A 16,489-nucleotide genomic window follows, 5' to 3' on the forward strand; every position below is an offset into this window, starting at 1 on the left:
AAGCATGAAGACTCTAATTTGTTTACAGGTATTTCAATTAAGTTATAAATCATTTTGTTTTTGAAAACCAAAAGACCTCAAAAATATATCAAATTGGAAACTTAAATGAACCAAGAAGACACCTAATTAACACAACAGGGGTGATAATGGTACCTCAGAGATAATTGCAAGTTTGGTCCCAGACCACAACAATAAAGCAAGTATCACAGGAAAGCAAGTCAAACGAATCTTTTGGTTTCTCAGTGTATATAAAAGTTATGTTTATACTATATCACAGTCCAGTCTATTATGTGTATAATAACATTATGCCTAAAAATATACAATGTACATACCTTAATTAAAAAGTACTTTATTGCTTAAAAATGTAACCATCAAAAATAATTTTTTTTTAATTTAAAAAAAGGACCCATCATCTGAGTTTTCTGCAAGTCATAATCTCTGCTGGTGGAGGGTCTTGCCTCAGTGTTGATGGCTACTGACTCATCAGGGTGGTGGTTGCTGAAGGATGGGGTAGCTGTGGCAATATCTTAAAATAAGACCACAAAGTTTGCTGCATTGATTGACTCTTCCTTCATGAACAATTTCTCTGGCACACGATGCTGTTTGGTAGCATTTTACCCCCTGTAAAACGTTTTTCAAAAATACAATCAATCCTCTCAAACCTACCACTACTTTATCAACTAAGTTTATGTAATATTCTAAGTCCTTTGTTGTCATTTCAACCATCTTCATAGCAGCTTCACCAACAGTAGATGCCTTCTCAAGAAACCACTTTATTTGCTCAACCATAAGAAGTAACTGCTCATCTACTCAAGTCTGATCATGAAATGCATCAATTCAGTCACATCTTCAGACTCCACTTCTCATGCTAGTTTTCTTGTTATTTCCACCACATCTGCAGTTATTGCCTCCACTCCAGTCCTGAATCCCTCACAATCATCTATTAGGTTTGGAATCAGCTTCTTCCAAACTTCTGTTAATATTACTTTGACCTCTTCCCATGAATCACAAATGGTCTTAATGGTATCTAGAATAGTGAATCCTTTCTGGAAGGTTTTCGATGGACTTTGCCCAGATCCAGCAGAGGAATCACTATCTATAGCAGCTATAGCCTTACAAATTGTATTTCTTAAATAGTAAAAACTAGAAAGTTGAAATGACTCCTTGTTCCATATGGGCTACAGAATGGATGTTGTGTTAGCAGTTACAAAAACAACACTAATTTCCTTGCACATCTCTATCAGAATTCTCAGGTGGCCAGGTGCATTGTCAATGAGAACTAATATCTTGAAAGGGATCTTCTTCTGAGATCTCAACAGTGGGCTTAAAATATTTATGAAATCGGGATCCCTGGGTGGCGCAGTGGTTTGGCGCCTGCCTTTGGCCCAGGGCGCGATCCTGGAGACCCGGGATCGAATCCCACGTTGGGCTCCCGGTGCATGGAGCCTGCTTCTCCCTCTGCCTATGTCTCTGCCTCTCTCTCTCTCTGTGTGTGTGTGACTATCATAAATAAATTTTAAAAAAATTAAAAATATTTATGAAATCATATGGTAAACAGATGTGCTACCATTCAGGCTTTCTTGTTCCCATTTTAAAGCAAAGGCAGAGTACATTTAGCATAACTTTTAAGGACCCCAGGATTTTCAAAATGGTAAATGACATTGGCTTCAGCTTGAAGTCACCAACAGCATTAGCCCCTAACAAGGAAGTCAGCCTGTCCTTTTGAAGCTTTGAAGCCAGGCACTGATTTCTCTAGCTGTGAAAGTCCTAGATGGCACCTTTTTCCAATAAGAAGGCTGTTTCATCTGCACTGAAAATCTATTGTTTAGTGTAGCCACCTTCATTAATTATCTTCACCAGTCTTCTAGATAATTTGCGGCACATTCTACATCAGCCCTCACTGCTTCACCATGCACTTCTATGTTATGGACGTGGCTTCTTTCCTTAAACCTCATGAACCAACCTCTGCTAGCTTCACACTTTTCCTCTGCAGCTTCCTCAGGTCTCCCAGCCTTCATGTAATTGAAGAGAGCTAGGGCCTTGCTCTGGATTATACTTAGATTTAAAGGAATGTTGTAGCTGATCTGATCTTATATCTAGACCTCTCAAACTTTCTCCACATCAGCAATAAGGCTGTTTCACTTGATCACTGGGTGTTCACTGAAGTAGCACTTTCAATTTCCTTCAAGAACTTTTCCTCTAAACTGAGGGGGTATTATGCTGAGTGAAGTCAGTCAGTCGGAAAAGGACATTTATCATATGGTTTCACTCATACAGGGAATATGAGAAATAGTGAAAGGGATTATAAGGGAAAGGACGGGAACTGAGTGGGAAAAATCAGAGAGGGTGACAAAACATGAGAGACTCTTAACTCTGGGAAACACACAAAGGGTTTTGGAAGGGGAGGTGGGCAGGAGGGATGGGATAACTGAGTGACAGACACTGGAAGGGCACTTGATGGGATGAGCACTGGGTGTTATACTATATGTTGGCAAATCCAACTTCAATAAAAAAATGAAAAAAAAGAAAATTCAGATATAAATGTTGAGGATATATTAAAAATTATTATAAAGTTAATTTAGTGCCTCCCCAAGAAAAACCTTTTCCTATACATTCACAACTTGGCTAACAGTTTGGTGCAAGAGGCCTAGCTTTCAGTATATCTTGGCTTTCAATATGCTCTCCTCACTAAGCTTAATCGTTTCTAGCTTGTGATTTAGAAAGGCATGTAACTGTCCCTTTCATTTAAATGCTTAAGAGGCCACTGTAGGGCTATTAGTTGCCCTAATTTCAATATTGTTGTATCTAGGGGAATAGGGAGATGCCTGAGGAGAGGGACAGAGTTGGAGGAATGGTACTGGTGGAGCAGTTAGAACACACAGAACATTTATCAATTAAGTTCACTGTCTTATATGGGTGCAGTGCATGGTGCCCCAGAATAATTGTGATAGCAATATCACAGATCACCAAAGCAAGTATAATCATAATGAAAATTTTGAAATATTGTGAGAATCACTAAAACATGACACAGAGACAGGAAGCATGCAAATGTTTTGGGGGAACATGGTACCAACACACTTGCTCAAAGCCCAGTTTCTATAAACATTCATTTTTTAAAAGCACATTATCTGCAAAGTACAATAAAATGAGGTATACCAGTAAATAGTACCTGCGCACCCAAGCACCATTTGCTGAGTGAACCAACCAACAGGAGAAACATCAGTAAAGAGGCTCGTGCAGGGGTGCCTGCAGGTGACACTCTGCGACATGGAGAATGGAGCCAGGACATGTAAGGGAGAGGTGTTTTGGAACAAGATGTGACAGCTGGCTGAGGGTGAAGGTGAGGCGCCAGGTAAGGGAGGAATCGAGAATGTCTCCTGGGTTTCTGTCTCACACACCCGGGCAGGTAACGGCCACTTTCCGTGCAGGGGGAGGCTGGCAGAGGCTAAGGGATGCAGTGTGGGGGCGGGGTACCCCGGCCAAGAGAACCAAGAGGCCCCACTTGAACTCCAGCCTCCAGATGCCTTTGGGAGGAGTGAGCGCAGACGTGGGGGCGGGGAGGGGGGGCAGTCTGGAGCCCAGAGAAGAGGCAGAGGTGGAAGCAGCAGCCACGTCAGGAGCCAGGTCACCCAGGGAGAGTGTGAGGGAAGGGAAAAGAGGGCCAGGACCTACGGGGGTCCCAACGGTCTTTTTTTTTTTTTTTTTTTTTTTTAATTTTATTATTATTTTTTTTTTTCCAACGGTCTTAAAACCAACAAAAACCAAACCAGGGGCGTCTGGGTGGCTCAGTGGCTGAGCAGGTATCTTCGGCTCAGGACGTGATCCCGGGATGCGAGATCAAGTCCCACGCTGGGCTCCCTGTGAGGAGCCTGCTTCTCCCTCTGCCTGTGTCCCTGCCTCTCTCTCTGGGCCTCTCATGAATAAATACATGAATTTTAAAAACAACAACAACAACCCACCAACCAAGGTCACGTTAGTGTGGTGAGCTGGAGAGCCTTTTTAGCCTCTCCGAGTTTGTTTCCTCCTCTGTAAAACGCGATAATAAGCCTTTCCCAGAGGACGATACCCCAAAGCACCAGACACACAAGTCGGGGTTCAGCAGATGACAACAGCCCTTAGGAGGGCTCTGAATTCTCCATCCTGACAAGGCCGGAAAGGGAACAGACTCAGCTCTTCTCCAGCCAAAGCCAGCAGAAACAGATCCCTAAGCCATCTCAGTGAGTCCCCCTCACAGCTCTGCTTGTTCTCCAGGCTCCTCCAGAGAGAGCACTGGCCGGCCCTGACCTACAAGGGAAGTCCATCCTGCATGCAGCTCCTCAGAATGAACACCAGTACTTCTGAATTTCGCTCCTTATTTATTATAGTCATTAAAAGGAGGATATACGATAATACGGCTTCATATGGTATACACTTATTTATTCAACACTTAAGACACAATTATTAAGAACTGAAACATAAACAGTGTCTTCAAAGTATTTCCAACTTGTTAGATTCAAACCCCTAATTACATCATTTCATGAAAAGTTCAGTTATAGAATTATGCACAAGGCTATACAGTAGCACAGAAGGGAAATAATAAACTTTGAGGAATAGGGGAAAGACATCACCACAGAGGCTGTGCAACTTGGCTTTTAAAGGACAAACAGAATTTCCCCAGGTTAAAATAAAGACTTTCAGGTGTAAAGAACACAATAAACAAAGGCTCAACAGCGTGATATAGTGAGTAAGGTGTGGTCAGGGAGCTAAGAAAACTCCTGGAATGCACAACACAAGAGTGGCAGGACACACAGCTCGAGAATAACAAGCAGCTACACTGAAGGATCTTTCAGGGCACCTGGTTGGCTTAGTCAGTCTACCAGATTCTTGGTTTCAGGGTTGTTGAGTGTGAGCCCCATGTTGGGTAGAAAATTACTTAAAAAACCATTAAGTAACTTGTCAACATCATGCATTTGGTTATTTCTGGAGCAGGAAGTCAAAGTCTACATATCTGACTTAAAAGACATGATAACAACGAAAAATAAAACAAAAAGATAGTGATAACATTAGGTAACTTTTGTGTATGAGGTAGGCCACGCTGCTGGGGATCATTTAGTATAAAGCAATTGAGTTTTATGTCCTAGGCAGCCCCTGAAAGATGACTCTAGAAGAAGATGTGATGTTCCTCATGATAAGCTCCAGTCAATGAGAAAAAGGTAAATAATGTCCCCTAAATAGGAAGGGAGGGGAGGGGGACCAAAAAAAATGTGATACAGATATAAAAAATTCAAATGATAACATTTCCTCTAACTGGAATTCAACAGACCACCAACTCCACTATCCTTGAATAGTCAAAAACAAGAAGCATGGAAACAAAGCTACTTAAACTAACAAGTCAGATCAAATATATCCTATAAACTTAAAAAAAGTGTCAAGTCCCTGCATAGAATGTTTATTCCTAATTGGCATTAGTTGGCATAATTTTCCAGAACATGCACTTTATTTAAAAGCAGTAATAGTAATAACAAGTTTGAAGAAGGATATAGAGCAACTAAAACCCTCACACTGCTGCTAGGGAAGTTATCAGTATAACCATTTTGAAAAACTATTGGCAGTATCCACTAAAGATGAAAATAACCTATGACCCAGCACTTGATTCCACTCCTAAGTATATATCTAACAGCAATGAAATTCATACACATGTTCACCAAAGGACATGTCATTAGAGTTCATAAACTACTACGTGCAACAATATGGATGAATCTCACATATGTAACACTAGGCAAAAGAGAACATGCTGTATGTGTGTGTGTGTGTGTAGAAATACATGTTCAAAAATAAGCAAAACTAACAGATGGTGCTCAAAGTCAAGTCAGTGGTTCTCCTTTGGAGAAGGTAGTGACTAGAGGGAAAACACAAAAGGTGCTGATAACGTTCAACTTCTTGATCTGGGCTATTATATGTGCCCTTTACTGCAATGCATGCTCTATCTCAATAAAAAGGTAATGAAACTATATTTGTTAAAGACCCAATAGCAGAAAAAATACAGCATCTTAGAAGGAGGGGGCTGCAGCAATAAATCAAATAAAGGTATCTTTTCATGCTGTAATTTTAGGCCTTAAAGTCTAAAAAGCAGACACTGGAGGACCTTCCTAGCTTTCAAATTATACCACCTGAAATGGTAGCCATTTACTCTCCTATGTGTACGACCATCTCTCAACAAAAGTACGTGTGCTCTAGATCATGACATAACAAAATTTCAAATGCTCATTCTCAAAGTGATAAAGCACCAGAAAAAGCATGAAATGACCACCCTTTTCCAAAGTGAAAAAAAAGAAGGAATTGGTGAATATATTGCATCGGGGAGAGGGAGGACTTGGGAAGCAGGTGCTGCATTAAATATTTGTAAATAACTTCATTCTCGAATAAATCCAAAGCCTTTGAAAGTGAGGGTAGTGTTGTGAAGTTACTTCATATGATCGAAGAGATGACCTGGGTCTCCTTTCTAAGTCAATACAACGTTAGTACAGCACAGCTATTGTCAGTTGTCTCATTACAATGACCTTCCTTTATACTTTCATGAAATAGCTGCCAGACAGTACGCATTAACTCCTGAGCTGGTACATTCAGACACTGCCAGAGAGTCTCCAAACATTCAAAGATTTTAGTGCCCAACCATGTTACTGTAAAGACCCAGATGATTTCTATTTTATTTAACCTAGACATGTCAGCCCATTTTCTACATGGAACAAATTCTTCAAGCACTAAGACAATCTAGGGACCCACACCATGTTCACTAAAAGTACAGCAACAGAATATTAGGGTATTTGTGGCTTTGAAAAGTTCACTACCTCCTCACTACCCACAAGAGAATCTAAACTCAATATTTAGCCAGGACAACTTCTCCGTAACACTGCTCAATGGCAGCTTATTTATTAAAGAAACACACTTGCACAAAGAAATTTCAAAACATTCACAAACGATCACTGTTCTTATCACCCAGTAACAAATGTATGGTCCAGAAACACAACTTGGGAATTCATAACAATTTGTCAAAACATACAAGATAACTCTTGGGAATTGCCTGCTGATTTTATAAGCAGTAGTTACTCCTCAGCCCAATAAAATCTCTTCCACTAATTCATCTCTACTCATCCTTTACATATCAACTTAGAAATTACTTTCCTGGGATGCCTGGATGGCTCAGAGGTTTAGCGCCTGCCTTCAGCTCAGGGCGTGATCCTGGGATCCCGGGATCTCCCGCACTGGGCTCCCTGCATGGAGCCTGCTTCTCCCTCTGCCTGTGTCTCTGCCCCCCACCCTGAATAAATAAATAAATAAATCTTAAAATAAATAAATAAATAAATAAATAAATAAATAAATAAATAAATAAATAAATAAAAAAACCACTCAGACAGTCAAAACTCCAACCAAAGTTAATGATTCTGATAATTATGTCCCATGCTTTCCCTAAAAATATATGTTCTAGACCTCGCTTATTCAATTATAAGGCCCATCATTGACCTCTCCTAGACCTCTAGCAGACATTTAATCAGCTGAAGGAAGGAAGTTTAAGGAAGTATAATATAAGAGAGGCAGCAAAATGCTGTAAAAGAGCGGAACTATCCAACATCGGTTTTACCAGTCGCTACTAGCTGGGGCTTAGAGTAAGTTGTTCAGTCTGTCCAAACCTCAGTTTCCCTAACTATCAAACAGGCATATATATTACCTTGTAGCACTGTTATTAAGATAAGAAACAATGTACATCATGCATCCAACATACTACTAGAATTACATGGGTAGTTTATAATTGAACCTCTTATTTATTAAAAAACACACATGAACAAATTTCAACACACACCCAAACTACTACTCCTCTTACCCTACCATGAGGTTTTTAATTTTGTAATAAAGGTTTAAAAACTCCCGTTTTGTAAAAGTATCTAATGATCAAGTTTATAATTGTTAAAATGGGTGCATGTGGGTTTGTACATAATTTGTATTTCTGGGAATATATAAAATCAATTTTAGAGAATTTAGTTACTTCCATTCTTACTACTTCAATCATTTTAGTTATTAATCAATGATCCTTCGGAATCCCTGGGTGGCTCCGCAGTTTGGCACCTGCCTTCAGCCCAGGGTGTGATCCTAGAGTCCTGGGATCAGGTCTCACATCGGGCTCCCTGCATGGAGCCTGCTTCTCCCTCTGCCTGCGTCCCTGCCTCTCTCTCTCTCTCTCTCTCTCTCTCTCATGAATAAATAAAATCTTTAAAAAAAAAAATCAATGATCTTTCAATCTAATCTCTTCCTGAACAACAAAAATCCCAAAGTGAACAGATGGTTTAGAAAATATGGCTAGCTAAAGCCAGAGACCTTTAAAGTTGAATTGTACACTAACAACTAATTGTTCTATGCTAAGTATATCTGAGAGGAAACTTGACTCTGATTTGTAAGTTGGGAGACACATCTCCACTATCTAGCTCATCAAAGGTGGATTATCAGTTACTAAATGCAGTAGACATTTATTGGACTCCTCTGAGTGAAGTACCATACTAGAGACCTAAGAAAATAGAAATATAACTGCGTTCAGTGACTTTGTCTACCAGATACCCCTAATTTTGTGTGACATGTAACTGTATCCCTGCCCGAATCTCTCCTGATAGCCAGCCCTTGGCTATCAGCTCCCATATCTCCAGAACATTTCCATCGTTCCCTGATCCTCAATCCCTCTGCCCCTGTTGTCATACTTGCCTAGCAAGGTGTTCAACCCACCCTACCCCAGCCATACTAGCTTCTTAGCCAGTTCTTAAAGACCACAGTTACACACCTGCCTTTGTACATCCTGTTTCTTGGCCTGCAATAGTCTTCCCCCACATAAGCTTGTTCCCTCACTTTTTTCGGGTGTCTTCAAATGATTTTGTCTATGTGACATTTCATCTATGTCACTATCACAGAAAACCAGCAGTCACCCCTGCCAGATACTTCTTTATTCTTCTTTATATTACTCCATTATTCTTATTACCACCTAATATAGTCCAATTTGTCATTAACTCTAACATGCTCTTTCCTTCACATTGTAAGATGAATTTTAATTTAGAAATGTTAGGATCAAAAAAATAAAAAGAAAAAAAAAAGAAACGTTAGGATCAATAAGGTTCTACTGTTTTTGACCACCAGGGAGCAATCACCAGGTGTCACTGTCTCTACATGCACAATAGTAAAAACAACTGTTCTTAAACTCTTAAGTTAGGCACACTGAAGTTAGGCACACTGCTGTCAGCACTATATGTGCTGAGTTTAATTGTCATTTAAAATATCTCCCTGTCTCTGAAACTAATAATACATTATATGTTAATTAATTCAAGATAAATTAAAAAATAAAATATCTCTCTGGGTTTAAATTGAAACAAACAAAAACCTGTATATACTATCTACCAAAATTTTAAATTCAAAAGATTAAAAAAGCGGCAAGTGATTGCAACAATGTAGAATAACCCAGAACTCTAATAGACTACTGGTAAGAGTGTAAATGAAACAATAATTTGAGAAAACTATTTGACAATATATAAAAGTGGATCATATGCATATTCCCTGCAGGTCCACTCCTAGATATGTATCCCAACAGAAATGTATACATATGTTCAACCAACAGGTACATACAAGAATGTGGCACTAACCATATTAGCTCAGAACTAGAAATCACTCAAGTGCCCAGCAGAAAAATTGATAAATTCTGGTACATTCACACAATGCAATATTATAAACAAACTACAAATATACCCACAATATGAATGACTCTTACAATATATAGTTGAGACTCTCAATATAAAGTACAAGTCACAAACCAAAGAGTGCATACTGGATTTCATTTCTGTAACACTTAAAAGTAGGTAAAATTAATTAACGATGTTCAGTCAGGATAGTAGTAGTAACCGAAGGGGCTTCCTGGGGCACTAAAAATATTCTATTTCTTGACCTGGATGCTGGTTATACCAGTATTCAATTTCAGAAAATTCATCAAGTTTATACTTAAGATCTGTAAACTCTTTTTTATGTGTGTTAAACTTCAATAAAAAGTATTAAGTTTTTGTGTGGGCAAAAAGGCTTACACATAAAGAAACAAAACATGAATCTGATATGAGAGAAGCAAATATTTGTCAATGAAGAAAAAATCTCATCTATCGTTTTCTATAAGACTTAATGAAATTCACACAGATTGAGGAAGCATATTTTTATTTTATTACTGAGATACATACAAAAGACTCCCATCACAGGTCAAGTATACTATACCTAAGGGAAGGAAATATTGCTAAATACCTTGAAATGGGTAAAAGAAATTTCAAAGTAACAAGAGGCTAAAAAAGATCAAATCACAACTCACTCAGAACTATTACCAAGGCCCTGTGTTTCAGTTGAATTAGAAAGGTTTACTTTTCTTAGTGAACATAAAATAATGGTGAATCTTAGAACTGACAACTTGGCTTAGGCTATTTTCTTTTCTTACTTATTTGACAAATATAAACCACACACAATGACTATGGAGGTTATAAAGATGAAGCATACAGGTCCCTGCCTTTATAAGGTTTACACATATATTAAAGAAGCTAAGATAACCATATGAACAGTATTACACTGTTTTAGAATGGTACAAGTGGTGTAAGTACAAAGTTGTTTGGGTTGTTTTTTGGGTTTTGTTTTTTTTTTTAAGATTTTATTTATTTATTCATGACAGACACAGAGAGAGAGGCAGAGACACAGGCCGAGGGAGAAGCAGGCTCCATCCATGCAGAGAGCCCGACGTGGGACTCGATCCTGGGTCCCCAGGATCACACCCCAGGCTGACGGCGGCACTGGGCCACCGGAGCTGCCAGTTGTTTGGTTTTTTAACGATTTTTTTTTTTTTTTTTTTTTTGAGAGAGAGAGAGTGCAAGCAGGAACAGAGAGAATCTCAAGCAGATTCCACACTGACCATGGAACATGACAAAGAGGTCAAACTTACAACCTGAACCAAAATCAGGAGCCAGTCCCTTAACCCACTGAGCCACCGAGCCACCCCCAAAGTTATGTTTTTTCAAAGCACAGAAAAAGGGAAATCTCTTCTGCTGATGTTACAGATTATAAGAAAGCTCTTCAGAAAAGTCCAGAACTGTGCTGTTCAATACAATATCTATTAGCCACTTGTGGCTTTTTTTTTTTTAAGATGTTATTTATTTATTCATGAGAGACATAGAGAGAGGCAGAGACACAGGCAGAGGGAGAAGCAAGCTCCCTATGGGGAGCCAATACGGAACTCGATCCCAGGACCCTGGGATCATGCTCTGAGCCAAAGGCAGACGCTCAACCACTGAGCCACTGAGGCATCCCCACTTGTGGCTATTTAAATTAAAATTAAGTAAAATTAAAACATTAGTTCCCCGGTATTACTTAACCACATTACAAACGCTCAGTAGCCATATGTGGCCAGTGGCAAATGTACTGGGCAGAGCATAGAACACTGGCAGCACTGCAGCACCAATCTGAGGTGCTCAAGAGTTAGAAAGATGCATGGAATAGGTACGTAAGGACAGTTTAATCTTTGGGCGAAAACATTCTTTTTAACCTGTGTCCATTTTCCATGTTTCCTTTGACATCACAATGGCAAAACCAGCCACTCTGGTCTGGGACCAAGCTAAAAATACAAACACAGGGAAAACAGTTGAAGCCTTAAAGTTATAAGAGTAAAAGAAGAATACTCACAAGCTCACCAGAGTCTAACTTAGTTCACCAGAGTGAAAATATACCCAAAGCTTCAGCTAGAAATAAATGAAGCATTACTTTGCCTAATTTTTAATAGCTAACTGAGGATTAGGCATTCAGGATATAACTTAGAAGCCAGTCAATAAACATATTTATGGAGGAATCCATTCATTAAGAAACATGAGCATCTTCTACCTGCCAAGCACTAAATGGGTAACCAGGAGGAATGAGAGCATTTAAATCACTGACTCTATTCACCAAATATCATAATGGCTTAAGAATCACCAACTCCTAAACAGGGAAAAACACCAACAAATTTTGCTCATCTGTGGTTCTTCAGAACAGCAAGCAGGTGACAACAATGTGCCATCTCCAGCATATTCTTTGAGGTTGTTAACTCCTGTGGTGTTCAATGCCCATCAATCTGAACCAGTCACAATGATTTAGCAAAAAACAAAGAAGGAAGAGTCCTTTCCAAGAGAAAAGAAGAAATGAATTGCAGTTTATCAAACCTGTACTAAGCTATAAGAAAGAAAAGACAATCCTTGCCGGAAATATCATAACCTCAAAGAATATCCTTAAAAGGTAACATCAACATAAATCAACATTTATCCAACAGCTCCCAAGAAGTACACTGGGAGCTAGAGGCACATAAAGATATTCAAGTGGTCTCCTGACCTCCAAAAGCTTTCAGCTACTTTGAGAGAGGAAATGTTCATGAACAATCACAATGGATGCAAATACTGCAAGTGGAATCCCCAGGAAATAACTGTAGGACAAACTGCCAGCTAAAAGGACCTTAGAAGTCTTTTGCCCAAATCTCTCCCTTGTCTGAAATCCATTCTACAATATTTTTATAAAACATTTATTTATTCAACCTAAGTACACCAGACATAAAGATATCACAACCTCATAAACATTTCAGAAGCAATGGAAGATAGGAACTGAAAAGAGCTGAAGAATTAAGAGATGAGCATCTTCAAAGAGATGCTGTTTAGAAATATGAACTTGACAGTCAAGTGAATAGCAAATAAATACAATACAATAATGTAGAACAATACACTGAAGTAGCACGATTAGCAAAGGGTCCACTATGACACAAAGCCAGATGAAAAAGTAACAGGATTTTCTAAAACCATTCCCAGCTAGAGCTTTGACTATCCAAAAGGGGGCAGAGGGCTGCCCCGGGTGGATCAGCGGTTTAACACCACCATCAGCCCAGGGCGTGATCCTGGAGACACGGGATCAAGTCCCATGTCGGGCTCCCTGCTTCTCCCTCGGCCTGTGTCTCTGCCCCTCTCTCTCTCTCTCTCTCTCTCTCATGAATAAATAAATAAAATCTTTTTAAAAAGGGGGGGGCATAATAAATCAAGGTAAAATTCTATTCTACCTGCCCCTTCAACCACCCACTCCTCCCCAGCTCTCCCTGGTCTGTAGGACACTTCTATTTTCACCTGAGCCAGGAGAGGAAGAGAAACAAATACTGACTCATTAGCCACTGTGTGTCAGGCATTGTGCTAGTCATTTCATATGCCATTTAATATATGCAGAATAAATAAGAGCTGTTCTGGTTGATTAGAGATCCTCGGAGATGGGCTCAAGAAAACTGCCTGGCATAGGATCCAAATTTATTATGCTATTTTAGAGGCATTTGGAAGGCAGCTTAATAAAGAAGGAAAGGGTAGCAGAGACCTGAAGACAGGTCTGGACTTGGGATCTGGTCCTACAGTTATCTGACTGCCAAAGTTGTTGGGCCTCTCTGAATATCAGTTTCTTAAGGTCTACCTCATCTCCTCACAGGCTGTTCTAAGGATCAAAATGGAACATATATATAAAAGGATTCTATAAACATAACACATCACTGATATCCATTTACTAAGCATCTATACTATTCTAGACTCTAGACAAGGTCCCTGTTCTCATGGAACTCATTTCTACTAGGTAAGAGACAGATAATCAACACAAATGAGTGAACAACAGTTTCTAAGAGTGATGAATACTCTAAGGAAAATAAAACAGGTGACATAAAAAAAAGAGTGACTAGGAGAAAGGGAGTCACTTTCAATGGAATAGTCACAGAAGGCCAAGCCAAAGTTCTATAACTGAGACCTCAAAGACATCTTTAGCCAAATGAAGAGCTGGGGAAACAAGTATTCTAGACATAAGAAAGAAGACAAGCTCGGCATGTTTGAAGCACTGAAAAGATGAGGTATGCCTGGAACACAATGAGTAAGGAAAAATATTAAGAGATGAGGTTGAAAAAGTGGACAGAGGCCACTTTTTCCAATACAGCCTTGACCACTAAAAGGATATTTTAATTACCATAAAGTCCTTTTTTTTATCAACATGGCCCAATAAACTGAGCCATTTATGCAAATATCTCATGTACATTACCAAAAGAAGGAGACTTCCAACTTTCTAACTTAGCAGTGCCACCACCAAAAAATAAGTGGGAAGATCCTATACGATAGTTGTAGACATGAAATTCTTAAGAACTTTATCTGAACAAAGACATCATGTATTATGTTTGGTAAATCAAATAGTTAAAAACAAAATCCTATAGTGAATAGAACAGAATTATAGAATATGAATTGAAAAAAACACTGAAGTTTTTAACAGAGAAGATATCAGTTCATTCAGCAAATATTTATCAAGCACCTACTATGTGCCAGGCATGTTCTAAGTATAAGAGATACAGCAATGAACAAATCAATGAAATTTTAAGCAATAACTAAGCAGAAGGTTTAAATGTAGAAGTATCATAATACCAAAACTGAACTTGAACTTATGTCTCAGCATATTCTGAAACAAGAGTTATAGGCTTAGTCAAGTGTACCTGTCAGAAAGCAAACTTACCAAGGAATTCTTAATCACTTCACTTCTATAAAATTCTGGAAAAGAAGAAAAAAAACAATAAGTGATATGAAAGAAAATAAGCTCATTAACTCTTAATCCTATAAAATTTTTAACATATATTCTAGTAAAACATTTAAAAGATTTTCAAGGGATCTATTTTCTCTATATCTTTATCTGCAAAATAATAAAATAAAAACTAAATAAAAGAGCCTTAAAGGGAAAACATTAATAAAGAAAGGTCAAAACCTGTTAAGATTTAATTTAGTATATTTTATCCCAGATTCAAACTTGAGCTCTTAAAAAATTAGACTTTCTTCTCTCCTATCTTACTGCCACTCTATAAAAACTGATTCCATATGCTCTATTTATCTCAAACATCTCTAATGATTATCCTTTGTAGTACTATGGAATGGACGCTGATCTAGCAACTAGGTTACCTTAATTGTAGTTCTACTATCATTAGCATTCTGTTCCTTTCATTTCCTTAGGCCCATTTTCATTAGACAACTTAAAGAATTAGACTAGTAAGCAAAGGCCCTCTGTAAGCATTAAAATTTCATGATTCTACAAATCTTCATTTATATTGTAAATGTTACAAAACCTAAAGACAATAAAAAGAGAGAAATGCAGCAGAGGTGCAGTGCCTCTTCTGACCCTGCTGAAGTCACCATCATGACAGTCTGTCTCTGCAGAGCCTACAAAAGACCTTCGTATCCTTCTGTTGCTCTAAGACAAATTTCCCAGGTGTGATGCATGGGCCACTGGTATTTGAGATGATTTTAGGTGATCACGGACACATTTTATTTTTTTCTTATATATTTAAATTTATGTCTCATATATTTATCAACCCTTAATTTTAAGCTCTGAAATAACAATAGCATTTGTTTTGTACAACTGCTATCTCCTCAGCACATAAAACCATTCCTGGCACAGAGGAGACATTCAATAAATACTTTTTAATTGAATGAACAATTTTACTTAGACATAAGTTTAAAAATAATGAATTTAAGGGGCACCTGGATGGCTCAGTTGGCTGAGCATCCAACTGTTGATTTCAGCTCAGGTCATGAACTTATTAGGGTCATGAGATCAAGCCCCATATTGGGCTCCATGCTCAGCAGGGATTCTGCTTGAGATTCTTTCTCTCTGCCTCTCCCCTGCTCACTCTAAGTAAATCTGTTTTAAAAAATTAAAAATAATGAACTTAAAAATATATATTAAGTATGTAATGGTATAGATGAAACTCAAATATAGTGAAACATGTGAAAGAAGTCCACTAACAACTGAAACTTAGGAATAGGCAAAAAAACAAAGAGTAGGCCTAAACATAAAACTCTTACAGGCAAACTCTTTAGGTTAAAGTATTTCTTGGTAAACAAACTCTATATGTGTCTCTCTTAAAAAAAAATAAATAAGGATAATTATTTTATTTTGTAGAGAGACAGTCACAATGTATTAAATTAACGTTCTAAGAATTTATAACAGGATCCAAATTTTCCTAACTATGCTAATAATGTTTATCTTAGGTGGTAGGATTAGGCTGCTAACTTTTATTTTCTGCTTGGCAGTTTCCTATTTTTCTATTTAGAAAAAATATTTTAAATAAGAAAAGGGATATTCTAATTGTTTTGAAAAGAACCCTTCTGATAAACATTTAGGTTACTGCTAATTTTTATATATTTCAAGTAATGTTATAAATAATCATTTAGAGATATATATCCTAGATAAATAATCATTTAGAGATATTTCAAGTAATGTTATAAATAATCATTTAGAGATATACTTGAATCTATAAGATAAACATTTAGAAGTAAAATGCAAGACAAAAGGAAAAATACAGTTTGAATTTGGTAGATATCACCATATTGTTTTCTAAAAGTATTATACCAATTTATAATTCCACTTATGAAAATACCTGTTT

The 16,489-nt window shown here is 38.0% G+C and overlaps 1 protein-coding gene and 1 pseudogene across 6 annotated transcripts in view; both read right to left on the reverse strand.

Annotated features, from left to right (window-relative positions):
- UVRAG (UV radiation resistance associated) overlaps positions 1-16,489 on the reverse strand; it is a 313,277-nt gene that overhangs the window by 261,393 nt on the left and 35,395 nt on the right. For all 6 annotated transcript variants that reach the window (XR_005375642.1, XR_005375643.1, XM_038568582.1 and 3 more), the window contains exon 3: positions 14,569-14,603. Coding sequence is in view for 4 of the 6 variants with exons in the window: in XM_038568582.1 (XP_038424510.1) it covers positions 14,569-14,603 (35 nt within the window). In the remaining 2 variants the exon portion in view is untranslated. The remainder of the gene's footprint in view (positions 1-14,568; positions 14,604-16,489) is intronic.
- Positions 394-4,895, reverse strand: LOC119864913 (annotated as a pseudogene).

The sequence above is a fragment of the Canis lupus genome, chromosome 21, assembly GCF_011100685.1.
Source record: "Canis lupus familiaris isolate Mischka breed German Shepherd chromosome 21, alternate assembly UU_Cfam_GSD_1.0, whole genome shotgun sequence".
Lineage (NCBI taxonomy): Eukaryota > Metazoa > Chordata > Mammalia > Carnivora > Canidae > Canis > Canis lupus.